The sequence below is a fragment of the Jaculus jaculus genome, chromosome 3 (assembly GCF_020740685.1).
Source record: "Jaculus jaculus isolate mJacJac1 chromosome 3, mJacJac1.mat.Y.cur, whole genome shotgun sequence".
In the NCBI taxonomy this organism is placed as follows: domain Eukaryota; kingdom Metazoa; phylum Chordata; class Mammalia; order Rodentia; family Dipodidae; genus Jaculus; species Jaculus jaculus.
In genome coordinates this window covers 123,011,454-123,030,034 of record NC_059104.1, presented here as the reverse complement: position 1 = coordinate 123,030,034, position 18,581 = coordinate 123,011,454, and the positions used below count along the sequence as shown (strand labels likewise).

The following is an 18,581-nucleotide window of genomic DNA, read 5'->3' as shown; positions in this document are numbered from 1 at the left end:
CATAGCACCAAAGCAATCATGATGGAACAGTATTCTAGAATTTATTGGTAGGCAATTTTAACAGTAAATTGATGGGTTTTTATCCAGACATATTTTTCTTTTTTGTTCTTTCTACTTCCTGCAACCATCAGAGAAGTTATCAAAATTGTTCTTTGCTGATTTTTTTTTAATTTTTTATTTATTTATTTGAGAGCAACAGACACAAAGACAGATAGAGGGAGAGAGAGAGAATGGGCGCGCCAGGGCTTCCAGCCTCTGCAAACGAACTCCAGACGCATGCGCCCCCTTGTGCATCTGGCTAACGTGGGACCTGGGGAACCGAGCCTCGAACCGGGGTCCTTAGGCTTCACAGGCAAGCGCTTAACCGCTAAGCCATCTCTCCAGCCCTGTTGATTTTTTTTAACTAAGTGTGTATTCTGACTCATGAAAATCCAGCTACTTAAGACATTCTTACAGGTTATCTCCCACCTCCAAACATTCAGTTGCTTTCTACCATTTCTTTCTTTTTTTTTTTTTTTTTTGGTTTTTTCGAGGTAGGGTCTCGCTCTGGTCCAGGCTGACCTGGAATTAACTCTGTCTAGGGCTAGCCTCTAGTAGGCAGAGACCACAGATGCCACTAAGCATCCTACGGTGTGCTAGGAGCCTTAACCAGCCTGAAGCCAGTGTGCAGGCTAAGAACCCACCTTGAAATTTTAAGAATGAGTCATTTTTCTTGCATTTGTCACCAAGAATTCTCTAACTTCTTGCATACTCTATGTTTCCCATAGTTAATGAGACATTTTAAAGTGAGTAACATTTATACCGATTTCTTCATTTTTGTTTAGCCTTCAAACACCACCCACTCACTTGGTTTCTAAGTCTCATCTCATCTCGTCTGGGCCAGGAAGGAAGGCTGGTCCTTGCTCAGTGAAGTAATGTCTGGGGTTTGCCTTCAAGACAGGGGCCTCTTCTAAGACCCCATGCCCTTGGCTGGCTGTCTACTACAACTCATCAGTGGCGAGGCCTTTCATTCCCACAATTATGCTGCTTTCTGTGAGGAAATTTGCCAGAATTATGTTTTTACAAACTTCTGTTTACTTAAAGTAGTTCATCCCTAGGTCTAGGAACATTATTCAATTGAAACAAAGGAGACTGAAGAGATAGCTCTGTGGGTACAGTGTTTACCTCACAAGCCTGAGGACCTAAGTTTGATCCCCACATCTGACATAAAAATGCCAGGCATAATGGTTGTTTCTACAGTGCCAGCTCTGGGCGAGGCAGAGATAGGTGAATCCATGGGGCTCACTGGCTTTTGGCTGATAAGCTCCAAGCCAATGAGAGACACTATCTCAAAAACAGTAGATGGTACCTAAGGACAACATGTGACGTTGTCTTCTGGCCTACACGTGTGCACACATACCTATGCACATGTGTACCTGCACCCACATATACATACACGTTAAAAATTTAAATGAAGCTGGGCGGGGTGGCGCATGCCTTTAATCCCAGCACTCAGGAGGCTTAGGTAGGAGGATTGCTGTGAGTTTGAGGCCAACCTGAGACTCCATAGTGAATTCAAGGTCAGCCTGGACTAGAGTGAAACCCTACCTCCAAAAACCAAAAAAAAAAAAACCCAAAAATTTAAATGAAGGGCTAGAGAGATGGCTTAGTGGTTAAGCACTTGCCTGTAAAGTCTAAGGACCCTGGTTCAAAGCTCCATTCCCTAGGACCCACGTTAGCCAGATGTGCAAGGGAGCTCGCGTCGGAATTTCGTTTGCAGTGGCCAGAGGCCCTGGCATGCCCATTTTCTCTCTCTGTTTGCCTCTTTCTGTCACTCTCAAATAAATAAATAAAAATAAATAAAAAATCATTTAAAAATATTAAATAAAAAGTTTAAATGAAGACTCTCCAATTTATATGTTTCAGAAGAATTACATGCCCTATGTAAGAAAAGTGTCTAGAACCCTATTTTGTTTTGTGTTAACAGAACAAACCTGAAAGTGCTAGATTTTTTTTTAACCTGCTAGATAGTCTTACAAGACTGAAGTAAGATGGGGAGTGCCTGCCTCCAATGGGTGTCTTGTTCTCATGCAAAATCCCGGCACTGTATAATTCAATAGCCACTACAAGCTTTCTAGTTACTCTGAAGAATAACATCTAAGCAGTGGTTAAACAGGAAAGCCAACTTCTGTGTGCAGCTGGGATGGAGCTCACAAGCAAGTCTTCTCCCACTGAGCTACGCTTGTATCTTGAGAATAAATTTGACATCTTTTCTGTTTTTGTTTTTTATTTTTTTTGAGGTAGGATCTCACTATCCAAAGCTGACCTGAAAATCTGTAGCCCCAAGCTGGCCTTGAATTTGTGATGATCCTCCTGCCTTAGCTTCCCTAATCCTGGTCTTAAAGACATGGGTCACCATGCCCATTAAATTAGACATTCTAAACTACAACCACTTTAACCCTGATCAAGTTGTTTATTCTTTTCAAAAACATCCTGTGGATGTCAGTTACTATACAATTGAATTTTGGGGTGTTGATGCCATGCCTAGCTTTTTACCTGTTCTGTAAAGGTTGTAAATAAAAACTCAGGCTTTTGGTCCTCCTTCATCCCCCTAAAATTATTGCATGTATTAAAAAGCAGACCAAATTATTCTGGAGCCTGCTTGGGGGAAAAATTGCTATTCTAATGAAAATACTTTTGAAATGCAATTTGATTTTAAAAATTCAAGATTTCTGCTCTCAGGAAAATATTATTTTTTTATCTATTTGGGAAAGGAAGCTAAGTATTTTTTTGTTTAGCCTTTTCTCTGTCCTACTTCCAAATTTTATGAGAGCTCCATCTTTGTCCTGTAGTATAAATACTGGGAAGAAATCATTTATTTATATTTATTAGTTGGAAAGTTGAACATCACTGTTCCTTTCACTGCATTAGGCAAGTTTCTAAGCAAACAGATGGGTCTTAACTTGTTTTACATAATTTGTATTTTACCAAATGAGAGTAATTAGATGCAAATAATACTGTAGCCAGAATATGTATTTGAATATCTTCTCTTTTTACAAAACTGTCATCTGACAGGATAGCCCATATCTTGCACATAAATGCAAAAAGACAGCTATTCTATCTGAATTGCTGCCATTTGTTCTAGAATATTTGCTTTAGTGTGACGCACATTGTAATGCCAGCTGCGTTAGAGTCTTCATGCATCCTTCTTCCCATTTGTCTTTCTACAACCTTGAGATGTGTCAGCACACACATTCCACTGCACGTGTTTGTTTGCTGTGCAGCACTACCCTCATGTTTAAAAATGTGCAGTCTATCCCATCTGAGACTAATGACAAAATAAACTATTTTGTATTTTTCAAACGTGTATGCTCAAAAAGTTAACCTGTATTTGTTTGCCTGTTAATACATCATTAAGACACTAGAGTGACACTGTGTACGAAAAGTATAATTCAAGTCACAAACCTAATTTAAAATTTTCTAGTAGCTACATAAAGAAGAGAAATGAGTGAAGTTAATGTAATATTCTTTATTGGACCCAATCTGTATCCAAAGAATTGACATTTCAAGTGTAATTTATTTATAAAAATTACTAATGACAGACATATCTTATGTTTTTTTTCATACAATGTCATCAAAATCTAGTGTACAATAACACAGCATACTGAAATTTCAATGTAAGCATTGAAATACTTTGTATTGAATTTTGCCTCCTGGCCTGGAGTTAGGGCCTTTTTCAGGGGCTTCTTCCCCAGGAAAAATGCCCACTTTTCTTCCTGCATCTTCATTCTTGATATTAATAGTCCCTGGTGGAAAATTTGAAAAAGCAGAAAGCTGGAGTTGTGCCTTCTTCACCTGCAAACAAAGCAGGTGACATTCACATCAGTTAAATTGTTTACCTTCCACATGATCTATTGTTTCTCATCTCTTTTTGGTTTGTTTAAAATTTCTTTTTAAAGTGCTGCATCTCATTCTTCTTTTAAAATGTATATTTGTTTGTTTATTTATTTATTTATTTATTTGCTAGAGAGAGAGATGCTGCTGCAAATAAACTCCAGATGCATGTGCCACTTTGTGCATCTGTCTTATGTGGGTCCTGGGGAATTAAACCATGGTCCTTTGGCTTTGCAGCCAAATGTCTTAACCACTAAGCCATTTCTCCAGCTCCCTGTTTGTTTAAATTTTTAACCCTCTCTGAAAAATCCTTACTGATCAAATCAGAGACTATCTAAACAAGTCTCCTAAATCATCATTTTTTGGTTGTATGTGTTTGTGTATGCAGTATGTGGTGTGTGTGTGTGTGTGTGTGTGTACCATGAGGAGGCCAGCCAAAGACACTGGTATCCTCCTCTACTACACTTTCGTTTTATTTCCATGAAACAGGATTTCTCACTGAACCTAGAATTTGCCAGGCAGTTGGTCAAACTAGCTGACCAGTGAGCCCCAGCTTGTTTCCACCTCACTCAGTACTGCGGTTACAGTTGTACACAGCCACACCAAACTTGGTATGTGAGGTCTGGGAGTGGCACTCGGATCCTCATGCTTGTACAGCAAGCACTCTTCCCATTGAGCCATCTCCTCAGACTCTTAAATCGTCATTTTAAGTCTGTTTTTAATCTTATTTCCAATGCAGCCAGGAACTTATGTGGCTACAGCATTGTCACCAGACACTTCACTGAACCCAGGCATCAAGGTCCCTTAGGAAACAGCATATATTTAAGGCTTTGGGTTTTGGGGGTTTTCTTAAGGGTCTAAAAACTCATCATGTACATAGCTATTCTTCTAGGCTTTGTAAGCATTTGGGTAATAATTGGTGAATAAGAAAACATATTCCTATATAAAGCTTGTATGTTAATTTATATAGTAATAGTATTCACAATGGCCTAGAAGTAGAATGAACTGAAAGACCCATCAACTGATGAATATGTAATTCAATATGCATGAACCTTGGAAACATTATTCTAAGTGAACACAACCAGTCACAAAAGCCATGCATTACATGGTAACATTTGTATTCCCAAGGAATAACCAATGTTGCTACAGAAAATCACTTAAGAGACCATGACCATGAACTTGAAATGATTGCACTATACTGCCTGGCAATCCTACCAGGTTTCTCCAGCTGGCTAACTCTCCCATTCCACTCCAATTCCTGAAGTTATCTTTTACTTCACACACACACAAAAACCTAGAAGCAAACAGAAAGCCGGACTCTGAATCCACCCCATCCCAATATTTAAATACATAAATGTTCTGATATTTCATATCTCTCTTTCCTCTGCAGGGGAGCAAGGGCTCTCATATTATGCAGTTCTCCACTTGTGCTGTGGGGCTCATGCCATCCACCTTCTCTGGAATCCAACCCCGTTTCCATGGCCCTTGTTTCCTATCCAGATCCTGCCCATTAGCTTTTGAACTTGTTCAAACCTCTCTTATTAGCAAAGATAGATAGCATTTCTAGTTATCAACTGAAGTATGAACTAGCTATTACACATTGGGCAGGAGTGGAATGATTGCTCCTAGTTCATTTTGTCTGCCAGACATGCCCTGGGATAATTCTAATAGCTTTGTCATAACATGATTTTCCATTCGATTATTTGTCATTCACTCATTATCTTTTAAAATCTGTTTTAATTCAGAGTTGTACTTCAGACTTAACTGTCTCATTCTTTCAGGTTTATATACAATGTGATATTCACATGAGTTTTTTTGTCTTTGTCAATAGATGGTGAGCTGTCTAATGACAGTTTTTGTGTCTGTGCCTCAGAGAACATAGAGCTAATTAAATATGTATTGGATAAATGAAAGGTGGAGTAGAATTGTATAAGACAGAGCAAGCAAAGGAAGTTTGCTTAAAGGACACTGGTTTTTAGATGTTCAATGTTTTGAAACCTATTGCTCATTATTATATCAGCAGTGACAGCCTAGGGAGATGTCTCAATGGATAAAGGATTTGCCAGACAAATGTGAGGATCTGTTTGCATCCCACCACCTATGTAAATGCCAGGTGGCTATGATGGCCCCTTCCTAATCCCAGAGCTCGAATGGCAGAGTGGGGCTTGGGGTGCTAATTCCCAGGACAAGCTGGCTAGCTAGGCTAGCCCAGTTGGCAAGTTCTGGGTTCAAGTGAGAGACCCTGCCTCAGTAAATAAAGTAAAGCATCCTGGAGGAAGATACATATCAGCTTCTGACCTTCACCAGCACATGCACACATGTGCACATGCATCCACACACACGTGTCCACATGCATATAAACACACATACACACATGCAAACACATGCACACATTTTTTTTAATCTCCTAGGAACATCAAAACTTTTTTGGTGTTTTCACACAGGCCATGGAAGCAGGACTCTCAGAGGTGAAAAACGAGCTGCAGTCACGGGATGACCTCCTGAGGATTATAGAGCTGGAGCGTCTGCAGCTGCACAGAGAGCTGCTGAAGATGGGGGAGAACCAGAATGCTCATGACCACAAAAGAAGGTACCATCTGGATATTCAACAGTCTGAGAGAAACTATTCAAATCATGATATAAAGCTGGGTGTGGTGACGCATGCCTTTAATCCCAGCACTTGGAAGGCAGAGGTAGGAGGATCGCCATGAGTTCAAGGCCACCCTTAGACTACAGAGTGAATTCCAGGTCAGTCTGAACTACAGTGAGACCATGCCTTGAGAAAAAACAACATGATATACATTAGGGGTTTCATATTTGAAACTAGAATTAAAATTCATTATAAAGTAGCATGTTCTTTTTTTTTTTTTTTTCCAAGATAGGATAGTACTGTAGCTCAGGCTGACCTGGAATTCACTCTGTAGTCTCAGAGTGGCCTCAAACTCATGGTGATCCTCCTACCTCTGCCTCCCGAGTGCTGGGATTAAAGGTGTGTGCCACCATGCCTGGCTGTAAAGTAGCATGTTCTTAATGATACCAATACTAAAATAAAATGGTCATTTCATCTTCAAAATTAATTTTTACTTACCTAGAAAGTTATATCATAATGTAGTTTGCAGATACTTCTGTCACACTGAGATATTTTATTAGAAATTTTATTCTCTAGGATATCATGAAAACAATAGAGAACTGGTATTTATATATCTGCAGAAAAATCAGATTTATGCTATAGTATTCCAATGCTTGCATTGTGATTGCCTGTAAGCCTGATGCTAACCTTTTCAGTTATCATGGTGCAGTTATTTTGCTTCTGTGTGCACTATCCTGAAGTGCCATCAAGAGTTCTTGTTAAAATAGATATTTTTCCCTCTTGAAGATCAGACACATACTGGGTATTCCATAACCTCCAAGAAAATGGGCCTTCTGAGGAGTATTAAATGTTTGTGCTTGCAAACAGAGTGACTGGTTTAACAGTTCGCTGAGACAGAACGCTCTCTGAATCAGGAAGCTGATACAAGACCAACGATAGGATTTAAAAAACTAAGTATCCAAAGTAGCCAAATGATGAAGGATTGCTTTATTGAAAGATAATTATTATTTACTTCAAGGTAAAAGTAACTTTGTTCAAAGTTGTAGGAATGATAGCATTTTTTTGAGATGTATAGCTAATAAGAGATGGCAAAATAATGTTCCCAAAATAGCCTGCTGACTCACCAAGGCTTGCAGAATGCCTGTTAGCCTGTCAGCATTACTGCGTGCTCTGTGGTGTGTATGGCCCACATACCACCATTAATGATGATTAAAAAGTCCATTGGATATTGACTATGTATAAGGTGCTATTCTAGTGCTGTGAGGTGGTGAGGAATCTCTTCACACACACCAATAAAGAATATACATGCCTAGCCAGGCATGGTGTTGCACACCTTTAGTTCCAGCACTCGGGAGGCAGAGGTAGGCGTATCGCTGTGAGTTCAAGGCTACCCTGAGATTACATAGTGAATTCCAGGTCAGCCTTGGCTAGAGTGAGACCCTATATCAAAAACAAAAAAACAAACAAACAAAAAAGAATATGCATACCTAAAAAATATAAGAAATAAAGTTCACAGGAGGGCATACCATTTCATCTGTGTCTATCTCCAGTTTTGTGAAGTGTGGTGCTTTATTTATATGGCACTTTTACAAGGTCAATGACAAATTCCAAACATTATCAGCTTTCCTTCATGGCATAATTTGATCCAAAGTGTAGCATTTATTTATATATTCGGCCAATATAAACTCTTTCTTCTGCGTGCTTGCTGTACTCTTGTTCTCATTTGGAGGAATTCCCTCAGATGTAACCTTAGGAGATTTGAAGAAGTAGTGTGTGTTTAGCACCACAGCTTAGCGTCTGTCCTATGCTAGACTTCTCAGCCTTCATCTTTCCCCACCTCAAGTTTCAAATCTTTTTAGTTTGTCCTCATATGGATCCTGCTCTCCCTGCCATATTGTTGGGTTTCTTTTATTTGGAGCCTGTTCCTCCTTTACAGCTTGTCAAAAATGAAGCAGTCTGGACCACCACAGCAGATGCAAAGTAGCCTCATAAAAGTGGACCATTAATGTCTTCATTCACATGAAGAACCTTTCTCAATAATGATAATTTGCATTTGTTGTGGGAGCACCTTGAGCTGACATGTTTTCATCATTAAAAGTAATTCTAGGGGGCTGGGAAGATGGCTTAGAATTAAGGCATTTGCCTGCAAAGCCAAAGGACCTCAGTTCAATTCCCCAGGACCCACATAAGCCAGATGCACAAGGTGGTCCATGCATCTGGAGTTCATTTGCACTGGCTAGAGACCCTGGTGTGTCTATTCTCACACTCTCTCTGTCTCTCTCTCTGCACACACACATATATATGTATATGTATAGATAGATATAGATATAGATATATAGAGATCTAGCACCCTTTTCTGACATGACAAATGACAGCTCCTTGATAGATTTTGTGACAGATTATTGTTCTCTTAGCACTTGTCCATACTGAAATTTGACATATTTCATTCATTCATTGAACTCTGCAAGTTTGCCACAAAGGGTTTGGCATTTTCAGTTCAACATTGTGATGCCTGGTATTGTGTAAGAAGAATTGAGAAATAGGAAAGTTCATTTTTCACTTTTTCCAAATCATAATAAAACTTTTAAGAGTAATCTTAAATGCTGTTTTAGAAGGATATTGGAGCCGGGTGCACACCTTCAATCCCAGCACTTGACAGGCAGAGGTAGGAAGATCACCATGACTTCAAGACCACCCTGAGAATACATAGTGAATTCCAGGTCAGGCTGGGCTAGAGTGAGACCCTACCTCGAAAAAAAAAAAATAGAAGGATATTGGATAAAACAAAACAATGTTAACTACATACTAAGTGAAAAATAAAGGGATACTGAAAAATAATATTTACAGTATAGGGGAATGTATATACATTGGGGAAAGAGTATGTTAAAATGCTAACAATGGTTTTCGTGGATGATAACGTTATGGCAGTGACGTGCTTTGGAGGTCAGGTGAACATATGTGTGTATGTATAATAATGCCTATCATAGTCAGAAATAGCAATCACCCTAGACACCTATACTTCAGGGACATCACTATCAATTTATACCTTTAGAGTTCCTTTATTTTAATACTTACTATTTCCTCCATCATTACTCAGATTTGGGCTTTTTTGTTTAAATTGACATGGTTTATGTTTTTGATATGTGGAACCTCACTAAAGCTTCTTTATAAATTGTAAATGATACTCACTTCCCAGAGGGCTTATACCTCATAACACCAGACTCCATGCTAATAGTCACCTCTGACCTCCAATAGCTAGCCTGCTGCTGTCCCCACCTGCTTCTTTTCTTTCATGTTTTAATGGTTCTCCTTTTATTTGAACACTGCCTGCTATCCTTCCCCATGCTCCCAGTGGAGATTGACCTTTTTATATGCACCTCTGCTCGCCACCAGTATGAACATGTGCTTGCAATTCTGTTTCATAAGTGAGTGATGTGAGTAGTTGCATGTAAGCTGTCTCCCTGGCTGCAGTGTCAGATATAATCATTTCTGAGCATTTCTGTGGCATTTTTGCTCCTCCTGGATTCTCATGGCTTAGTTACTTTCTGCACTGCGTTAGTGAGTGTGTGTGCTTCCCTTTTAAGAATGTGTTCCCAAGCTGTTTCTCACAGGAAGCAATCTTCTCTTCTTATGCAAAAGTCTTATCTACATATACAATTCCAGGATTCTGCCAAGTTTCAACATATAATTGAAATTGCACATTAACTGTTACCTTTTTTGCATTAAAACTACTCTCACTGGAAGATGTAAATACTTATGGGATCAGAATGTATTAGAATTTGCAATTTCCGTAACTAGAAATGTTTGCAACAAAGTAATTATCTATTTCTGCAGCCTACAATGTTCTAAATGAACAATATGATCACAACTGTTCATCAAGTTAAGCTTAATTTTTGTCTGCTTTATTTTTAATTTACAGATTTGAATCATCCTATTCACCTTCTATTAAAGAACCAGAAAGCAAAAAGAAAGACCTGTTTCCAGTGGCCCCAGATCAACCAAATCACAGAAAAGAACTAAGCAAGGTATACGAAACATGAGCTCTGTTCTTCCAGGTAGATATGGCCTGCAAAAGATCAGGTTAAAACAAACAAACAAACAAACAAAAACAACTTCCTTCTGACTCCCTTCTTTTTCTTGCTCTATTTTGTCATAACATAATAGTCTGTTATTCTGTAATTCTGAAATTGTTCTGTGCAAACATAAATCTTGGGTTATCACTCTGCCGGAGGGAGACTGCCTATAAATGTGGAGGGGTGGCTTCATGAGAGGTGACATATTGAAAGAAGGTAGCTAGTACAGACAGCTGCTTACTCTGTGTACAAGCTTGGGGAAATTGCACATTGCTAAGGATGGAGGTGAGCAGTACTGTTCCATAACTTTTCTTGGGGAGATATGTTCATCCCAAATAGGGTACTGAAGACAGACCAAACAAATGATTGGTGAAGTAATTAATTTATTAAGATTACCTACCAAAGTATAACTGAGGGGTTACTTGCAAGAGCATGGGTGGCTCAAAGGTAACTGCATCACCAAAAAGCATCGAGATGGCTAAATCCCCAGAACCTCTAACCAACTTGCAGGCAGTTCCACTGAAAAGAGTCTCTCTCTTCCCCATCAGTTGTTTACCATTTATAGAACATTTGGGAAGGACCCTGTGGATTTTACTGCTTCATGAACTTTCTTAAATTTCATTAATTTCTGAGCTTCCTGAACCTTGTGGTGAGTTTTGTTGACTTCCTCAATCTTTTAAAAATTTTATTTATTTACACATGCATGTGTGTGTCTGTGCATGTGTACATCTCTTGCCACTGCAAAGAACATGACACTTGCTACCCTTTTTAGTGTCTAGCTTTACATGGATGGCTGGGGAATTGGACCTAGGACAGCAAGCTTTGCAAGCAAGTATCTTTAACCACTGAGCAATTTCCCCAGCTCCAGCTTCCTGAATTTTATGAGCCTCCTTCCTTCCTCCAGTTGGTAATCTTTCCTTCAATTCAGAGGACCTAGATACATAAATACCAACCTTACAAGGTTTTGATGATGACAAAATGAGCCAATAATATCTGGTATTTGCATTGCTCTTATAAATGTCAGGGAGTAGGGATTTAATGAGTTCTAACCTAATCTATTCCTCACAACTATCTTATAAAGTGAGTCCTGTATTATCCTCATTTTAGATTTGAGGAAATGAAGACACAGCAAAGCTAGTTACTTCCCCCAAAATCAAACAACTAATAAGTAGTGTGGGGTTCCCCAGAGGGGTTCCCGCTCAGGGCTGTCTACGCGACCCCAAAAACACTCACGCAGGACGCTCTCAATGCAAACCGCACGAGGTTTATTGATTCCGATGCATCGGGGCTCGACACAAATTTCCTCTCACAGGAAGAAAGGTGAAGAGCCCCTAGCCACGTGTTTGGTCAGCTTATAAAGGCTGAAAACCATAGGTATGCAGAGTCATAGGGGCTTTTCAGCTGTGGGTTCCCCTGATTGGGTGGGGCCCACGAGGTGGGCTCGTGAGGGTCCCTCTGATTGGGTAGGGCGTACAAAGGGCCAGGTCCTCATGGTATACTTTTTACAAAATGGAGGTAGTTGCATACTTTTTACAAAATGGAGGTAGTTGCAAAATGGCAGTTCTGTGATTCAGTGCAGTAGCAAGCAAGCCATATTACAGAAGCTTAAAAAGGCAAGTTAGCAAAGCAGCTAGACAACAGGGCAGCAGAAATAGGGCAACTTTTATCCTTTCAGTAGCAGACATGAGACTTGAATCCAGGCTTTCTGACTCTAAAGAATCTAGGCTCTCTACACTCCTGTCTTAAGTTAAAATCCATGAGCTAATGCAAGTAATATGCTTAGAACAGAACCTGGTTCGAGGAAACACATGGTGAAGATGACCTATTGATATCTTCAGTCACACCCACATTTCTCATTGTAAACCTGTCATGTGCCAGACTCTCTGCCAGAAACTAGGACTATTAGATAACGAAGGCCTAGACATTGTTTTTAAAGTGATTTTTCATTGTCCTACAGAAAGTATATACTCTTCTTTTTCTAGTAAGATTCAATAGTGACTTTCTTTCTAAAGTTTTGATAGTGTTACCCATTCGTCTGGTGTAGGCTTAAGGATTAGACAGAATATTTAATGCTACAATATCTAAACAATTATTAAAAGGTAAACAAAGTTGGACATGGCTTGGAACTATATAATCTAGTGCTCTAGACATGCTTGACACACTGTAAATAAAAATAAATAATGAGAAGATAACTAATATTAAGGCTTAATTCTCTGATAATTGTACAGGTTCATAAATTCAGTTGTTTGTAAAAACTCTACAGACATTGATTGAACGTCTATCTTGTAGGGATATAACTGTTCTGCTGATTTCAATAGGAAATACAATGTGAATAACAAATCCTGGCCTGCTGTAGTGCCACAACTTTGCAGTCCCAGAACTCAGGAGAAGAAACAAGAGGGTTGTCATGAGTTTGAACGCTATATAGTGAGTTTAAGGGCAGCCTGGGCTACATAACAGGACCTTGTGTCAGCTCCCCACACATCAGAAGACAGATCCTGGGCTGAAGAGATGACTTTTGGTTAAGGCACTTACCTGTAAAGCCTAAGGACCCAGGTTCAATTCCCCAGTACCCATGTAAGCCAGATGCACAAAGTGGCACAAGCATCTGGAGTTCGTTTGCAGAGGCTAGAGGCCCTGGAGCACCCATTCTCTTTCTTTCTCTCTGATTCTCTTTCTCTTTCTAAAATAAATAAATAAGACAGATCCTGTCTGACAGAGCTGACTGTCAGAGAGTGAATAAGGGTTAAGCATAGAAAGGTATTATAGATTAATGATCATTTCACTCATGTTTTGGACATTTTAATGCCACAGAATCCTATGAAACTGATTTTGATGATTTAAAATCTATTCTTTCATAAACTATTCTTTACTAGTATTCCCAGTGAATGCATTGGGGTTTTAAAAAAACTGGTCAAAGACATATATAGTTATAATCTTCTTAACCTCATTGATTTTTGATAGAGCAATGTAAAGAGTCTACTGATTCATGCCATTTGGCATGGAGGGAGAGAATGCAAGGCACACATCTCTCCATAGGTTCCTGGGGTCCACAGCAGTGCTGTAGGAAAGGGAACAAGCAACTCATGTATAAATAGCTGTGGCTTCCAGGAAGTGCTTGTGGTGAGCATTTTCATCCCGTTGTAATAAAACCAACAAGAGCTATGTATTATGAAGCTTGAAAATGTTTTTTTTTTTTCCTAGCACAGAGCTATATTTAGGCATTTATTGTGTGATAAAATGCACATTTTTAATAACGCCAAGTCATTTGAAGCTCAGGTAAATTAATCTCATTTAGAAACAAGCTTTGCAGGACAGCATGTTGCTTTAATATCTAGCCACTATAAACATAATGAAAGTAGTTTAATCCTTTTCAGAATAATATATTCATTTTCTTAATTTTCCAAGTTCCATTTTTAAAAGGATGTAACTTAAACTACACCACAGGGATGAGATCAGCAAGATCCAGCCTGGCCAAACTGCAGAACATGGTTGTTCATCAAATAAATTATAAGGAACCAGTGAAGAGAAAAGACATTAAAGGAGGCATGCAATGATGTCCTGGGGTTGGGATACTTACTGTGTGTCTCTCTCTCTGTCTCTGTCTCCAGGAGCTGGGTTATTTAAGTCCACTCAGCTCTCTTCTCTTTGAGTCTCTTTTCTCCCCATTTGTTAAATGGTAGATAGAACTAAGACCATGGGATTTCAAAGGTCATGTCCAGCTTTGAAATTATAAAAACGTTAGTAATCCTAACAAGATCAAACCAGGTGTGGGTGACACGTGGCCTGGTACTGGTCAGACTTGTGTACCTCTGGATGTGGGCACTTTCCTTGCTAGATCAGTCTCCCCCAGATGCCAGCCCTGAAACCCAGTTTGTCCTCCTGTGGGACCCACAGTGTGCATAGCCACAGGAGCCAGCAAGCAGCTGCCTTTCAGGAATGTGATTGGAAAATTCTACACTTGCATCTCTTAATCTGCAAACAGATTGTGAGAATTGGAGAAAATGCACACACAGAAACACACACAAGGAGAGATGTTAAAGGGATAAAATATGCCACACTGGATAGACCATATGTAGATCCTAATGCTATTAAAGAACATTAGTTACATACTTGAGACAATTTTAAATTTGAATTCTGCAGGAATATTTGGTGATACGGAGGAACTGATCATTATAAAGACATGAGCATATTTGGGCAACTTGGGAGAGAAGGAGAGGCAGAGAAAGAGTCCTCAATCTTTTAGAGATGTACATTGAATGTTTAAAGATAAAATAGAAAAAAAATCACTTCTCATCTTACAAATACCTGGGGTCCACTCATATGAATCTCTCTGTGGCTGACTTTGACTTACCCTCTTAGCCTCTGTCTCATAGCACAGTTGGTCAGGTCACTCCAGGATCCCATGGTCCACTGTAGTGTGAACAGTTCTCCCACCTCTACTCGCTGCAACAGTCTTTGCCTGGAGCCCATCCCCATCTGGCCTTCTGATATCCATTCACCCTTCAGCATTTGGTCTGATAACCTCTCCTCTGCGAATTCCTCACATCCACCTGGGCTAGCTGCCCTTCCCAAAGGCCCATAAACATTGATTACTACTAGCCTATGCTATAATTGTCAGTTTTTTTCATTTCCCCCAACTGTGACTTTCATTTTGCGATAAATGATTCTGAATTTGATCTCTAACTCTCAACAACTAGAAACCATACATGGTGCTAGATATCTCTAGAAAGAGACAAGGTGTCAAGGACCAAGGTATCAGCAGTAGGAATGAAAAAGAGAGTGGGTTTGGGAGGGTGAAGTGGGATGGGCAGAGGTTGATGCTTGGCAAGTTTGGGCAGATTAATGGTGCTAGGGACTCCAGGACTATCCATGAATTCTGCCCTGAGAAACTTAGCCAAGGTTAAGAATAGAAGGGACTCCATGAACTAACGGGGGAACAAGTAATGCATTTTTGTGGGCACATTACACTTCAAAAGCACAAGCATAAGCACAGACAATACAAGATGATTTAGTATTTTTTTCGTCTTAATTTAAAGCCCAAAACCCCAAGTTTTAGTTCCAGCTCTGACATTTATTAGCTTTATGACTTTCAGCAAGCTGTTAAACCTCGTTAGATTTTTCTTTTCCTTCATAAAAGTCTTGAAAGGCTGGTCATCGTGGTAGTCCCAGCACTTGAGAGACTGAGACCAGAGGATCAGGTGATTGAGGATAGCCTTAGCTATATAGGGAGACCCTGCCTCTAAAAAACCCAGAGGAGTGGGAGATGGATTGGTGAAGAAAGCAACTGCTTCCCAAGTGAGTGCCCCTGAGTTCATTCTACCCCATCAGTGGTAGGCATCTGTAATCCTAGTGAGCCTATGTTGAGAAGAAAGGCTGAGACAGAAGAATCCTCCAGAAACTCCTGAACCAGCTACCCTGGGGAATACAGTGATGAACACAGAGACTCTGCCTCAAATAAGGTGGAAAAAGAGGGAAGACACCTAAAGTTGTCCTCTGACCACGCACACACTCAAGCCTTAATGGAAAACAACCCCCTACACACACACACACACACACACACACACACACAAAGAGAAAGAAGAAAGAGTGCCCAATGATACCCTCTCTACCTTCCAGTCAATATAGTTATCAAAGTAGTGTTGGTAGCAGGTGTGCTTTGTATCTGATAGACAATAAAAATGAAAAGTGAAGGTTTGGAGTTGAAAGGAAAATGTATACAAGTCACTAAAGTGCCTTCTTTTACCTTTGCACTGATCAGATCAGAGGGCACAAGGAGCTGCCAAGCTTTTAGGGCAGGAGGTCCAGCACAGCCAATAAACAAAAGCTGCAAGCGGCTGAACATGAAAGCACACGTTCATGTTTTGGGTCTCTGTCTGCTGCAGATGAGAAGCCCACTGTACCAGGAAGAAGCATGCCACTGCTCTGAGCAGGAGAGGATGAGGAATGAGATCTCTGACCTGACACAGGAGCTTCATCAGAAGGAGATCACCATAGCAACGATCACGAAGAAGGCAGCACTTCTGGAAAGACAGTTAAAGATAGAGTTAGAAATAAAAGAAAAAATGTTAGCAAAACAACAGGTACGAAAGCAGGAAGACACCTGCTCTAAAGCAGACACACTCCTTCTCGGCTCGCGTCATAGTACAGCCTTACTGTCAACTCATTACTTTGGCCAATTTTGTTCTAAGACTCAGCATTTGCTTGTGATGGCTCATAAAGCCTCTGTGAGGCGTCCCAAATTATTGTAAAAAAAGAAGTACGTGTACAAGGGACCTCACACAATCATAGTCACTTTCCTTCCACAGTTGCTCATGTCAGCTTTGCCCCTCAGCTGTTTTCTGTAAGCCCTTTCCACTAACAAAAAAGAAAGAGAGAAAGAGGGAGAAAGGAAAGAAGGGAGGGAGGGAGGAAAGAAAAAAGAAAAAGAGCAACTCCAGCCTTTTTTTGGATATTTACCTTCCCCCATTTTTAGGATTAAAAAATAATAATAATGCTACCAGAGCTGGAGAGATAGCTCAGTGGATAAGGAGCTTGCTTGCAAAGCCTAAGGATCCCATTCAATTCCCCAGTACCCATGTAAACCCAGATGCACAAGGTGGCACATGCATCTGGAGTTCATTGGCAGTGGCTAGAGGCCCTGGCACACCCATTCTCTTTCTTTCTTTTTAAATTTTTTAGTTTTTTAAAATTTTTTAATTTTTTAAAATTATTTATTTATTTATTTATTTGAGAGTGACAAACACAGAGAGAAAGACAGGTAGAGGGAGAGAGAGAGAATGGGCGCGCCAGGGCTTCCAGCCTCTGCAAACGAACTCCAGATGCGTGCACCCCCTTGTGCATCTGGCTAACGTGGGACCTGGGGAACCGAGCCTTGAACCGGGGTCCTTAGGCTTCACAGGCAAGCGCTTAACTGCTAAGCCATCTCTCCAGCCCCCATCTCTTTCTCCCCCCCTTTCATAAAATAAATAAAAAATAATGCTAACAAATGAATATCAATTTATAGGTATTGAACATTCACTCAACACATAGCTTAGGACATGGAAGAAAACAGGAAGTATAGCATTCTGTTCAAATACTGCAAGAAATTCCTATGCCAGCCTGCCCCTCCTCCCTCCTTTCCTCTTTTCCCATCCCTTCCCTTTTTCTCTTCCCCTTTCTTTCTTCCCTTCCTTCCTTCCTTATTCAATTCTAGCAGTCTTTTACTCATAATCAAATAATTAGCTTGTTATTGACAGTATAGGGCTTGTCTGTCTTTCACCCCAAATTTAGATAATTTTAGAACACAAAATTTTTATTAAGACAATTTAGATACCTTTCTTAATATATGACCACTTCACAGATAGCTCAATTCTGAAAGTCCTGTGTAGTACAAAAGCAGAAAAGATTCAGGCTTCTTCCAGTCATAAGCCTTAGACTGACTGATTTGTACAATACACAGGAGAATGGCACAGACTAGGAAACAGGATGAACTATACTTGCATGAGCAAGGATGTTTTACAGATGTTAACAGTGATCTATCTGGGTAGCTGCATTGTGAATGATTCTTATTGGCACTTTCTTATTCTTAGATATTGTCTAGATTTTCAATGAGTATACATTTGATAATTTACAAATTAAATATTTTTATTATTTTTAAAATATTTTATTCATTTGCAAAAACACAGAGAAGAAAGGGAGAGAGAAAGAGAGAGAGAGAGAGAGAGAGAGAGAGAGAGAGTGTGTGTGTGTGTGTGTGTGTGTGTGTGTGTGTGTGTGTGTGTATGACCATGCCAGGGTCTCTTGCAACTGCAAATGAACTCCAGATGCATATGCCATTTTGTGCATCTGGCTTTGTATGGGTACTGGTGACTCAAATCCAGGCCAGCAAGCAAGCACCTTTAACAGCTAAGCCATCTCCCTGGCCTGCAAGCCTTTTTAAAGCAAGAGTTTTATATAGAAATGGCCCTAAATATATAAAAAGAAAGAAAAAAGGCCCTGGCATGGTGGCACACATCTGTAATCAATGTAATCTCTAATCCTACAGTCAGGAGACTGAGATGGGA

The 18,581-nt window shown here is 39.9% G+C and overlaps 1 protein-coding gene across 3 annotated transcripts in view; it reads left to right on the top strand.

Moving 5' to 3' along the window:
* Deup1 (deuterosome assembly protein 1) overlaps window positions 1–18,581 on the top strand; it is a 58,999-nt gene that overhangs the window by 21,958 nt on the left and 18,460 nt on the right. For 2 of the 3 annotated variants that reach the window (XM_004661934.2, XM_045146578.1), the window contains exons 6-8: window positions 6,318–6,463; window positions 10,383–10,488; window positions 16,422–16,619. In XM_004661934.2, coding sequence (XP_004661991.2) covers window positions 6,318–6,463; window positions 10,383–10,488; window positions 16,422–16,619 — 450 coding nt within the window. The remainder of the gene's footprint in view (window positions 1–6,317; window positions 6,464–10,382; window positions 10,489–16,421; window positions 16,620–18,581) is intronic. The other variant, XM_045146577.1, reaches the window with a different exon arrangement.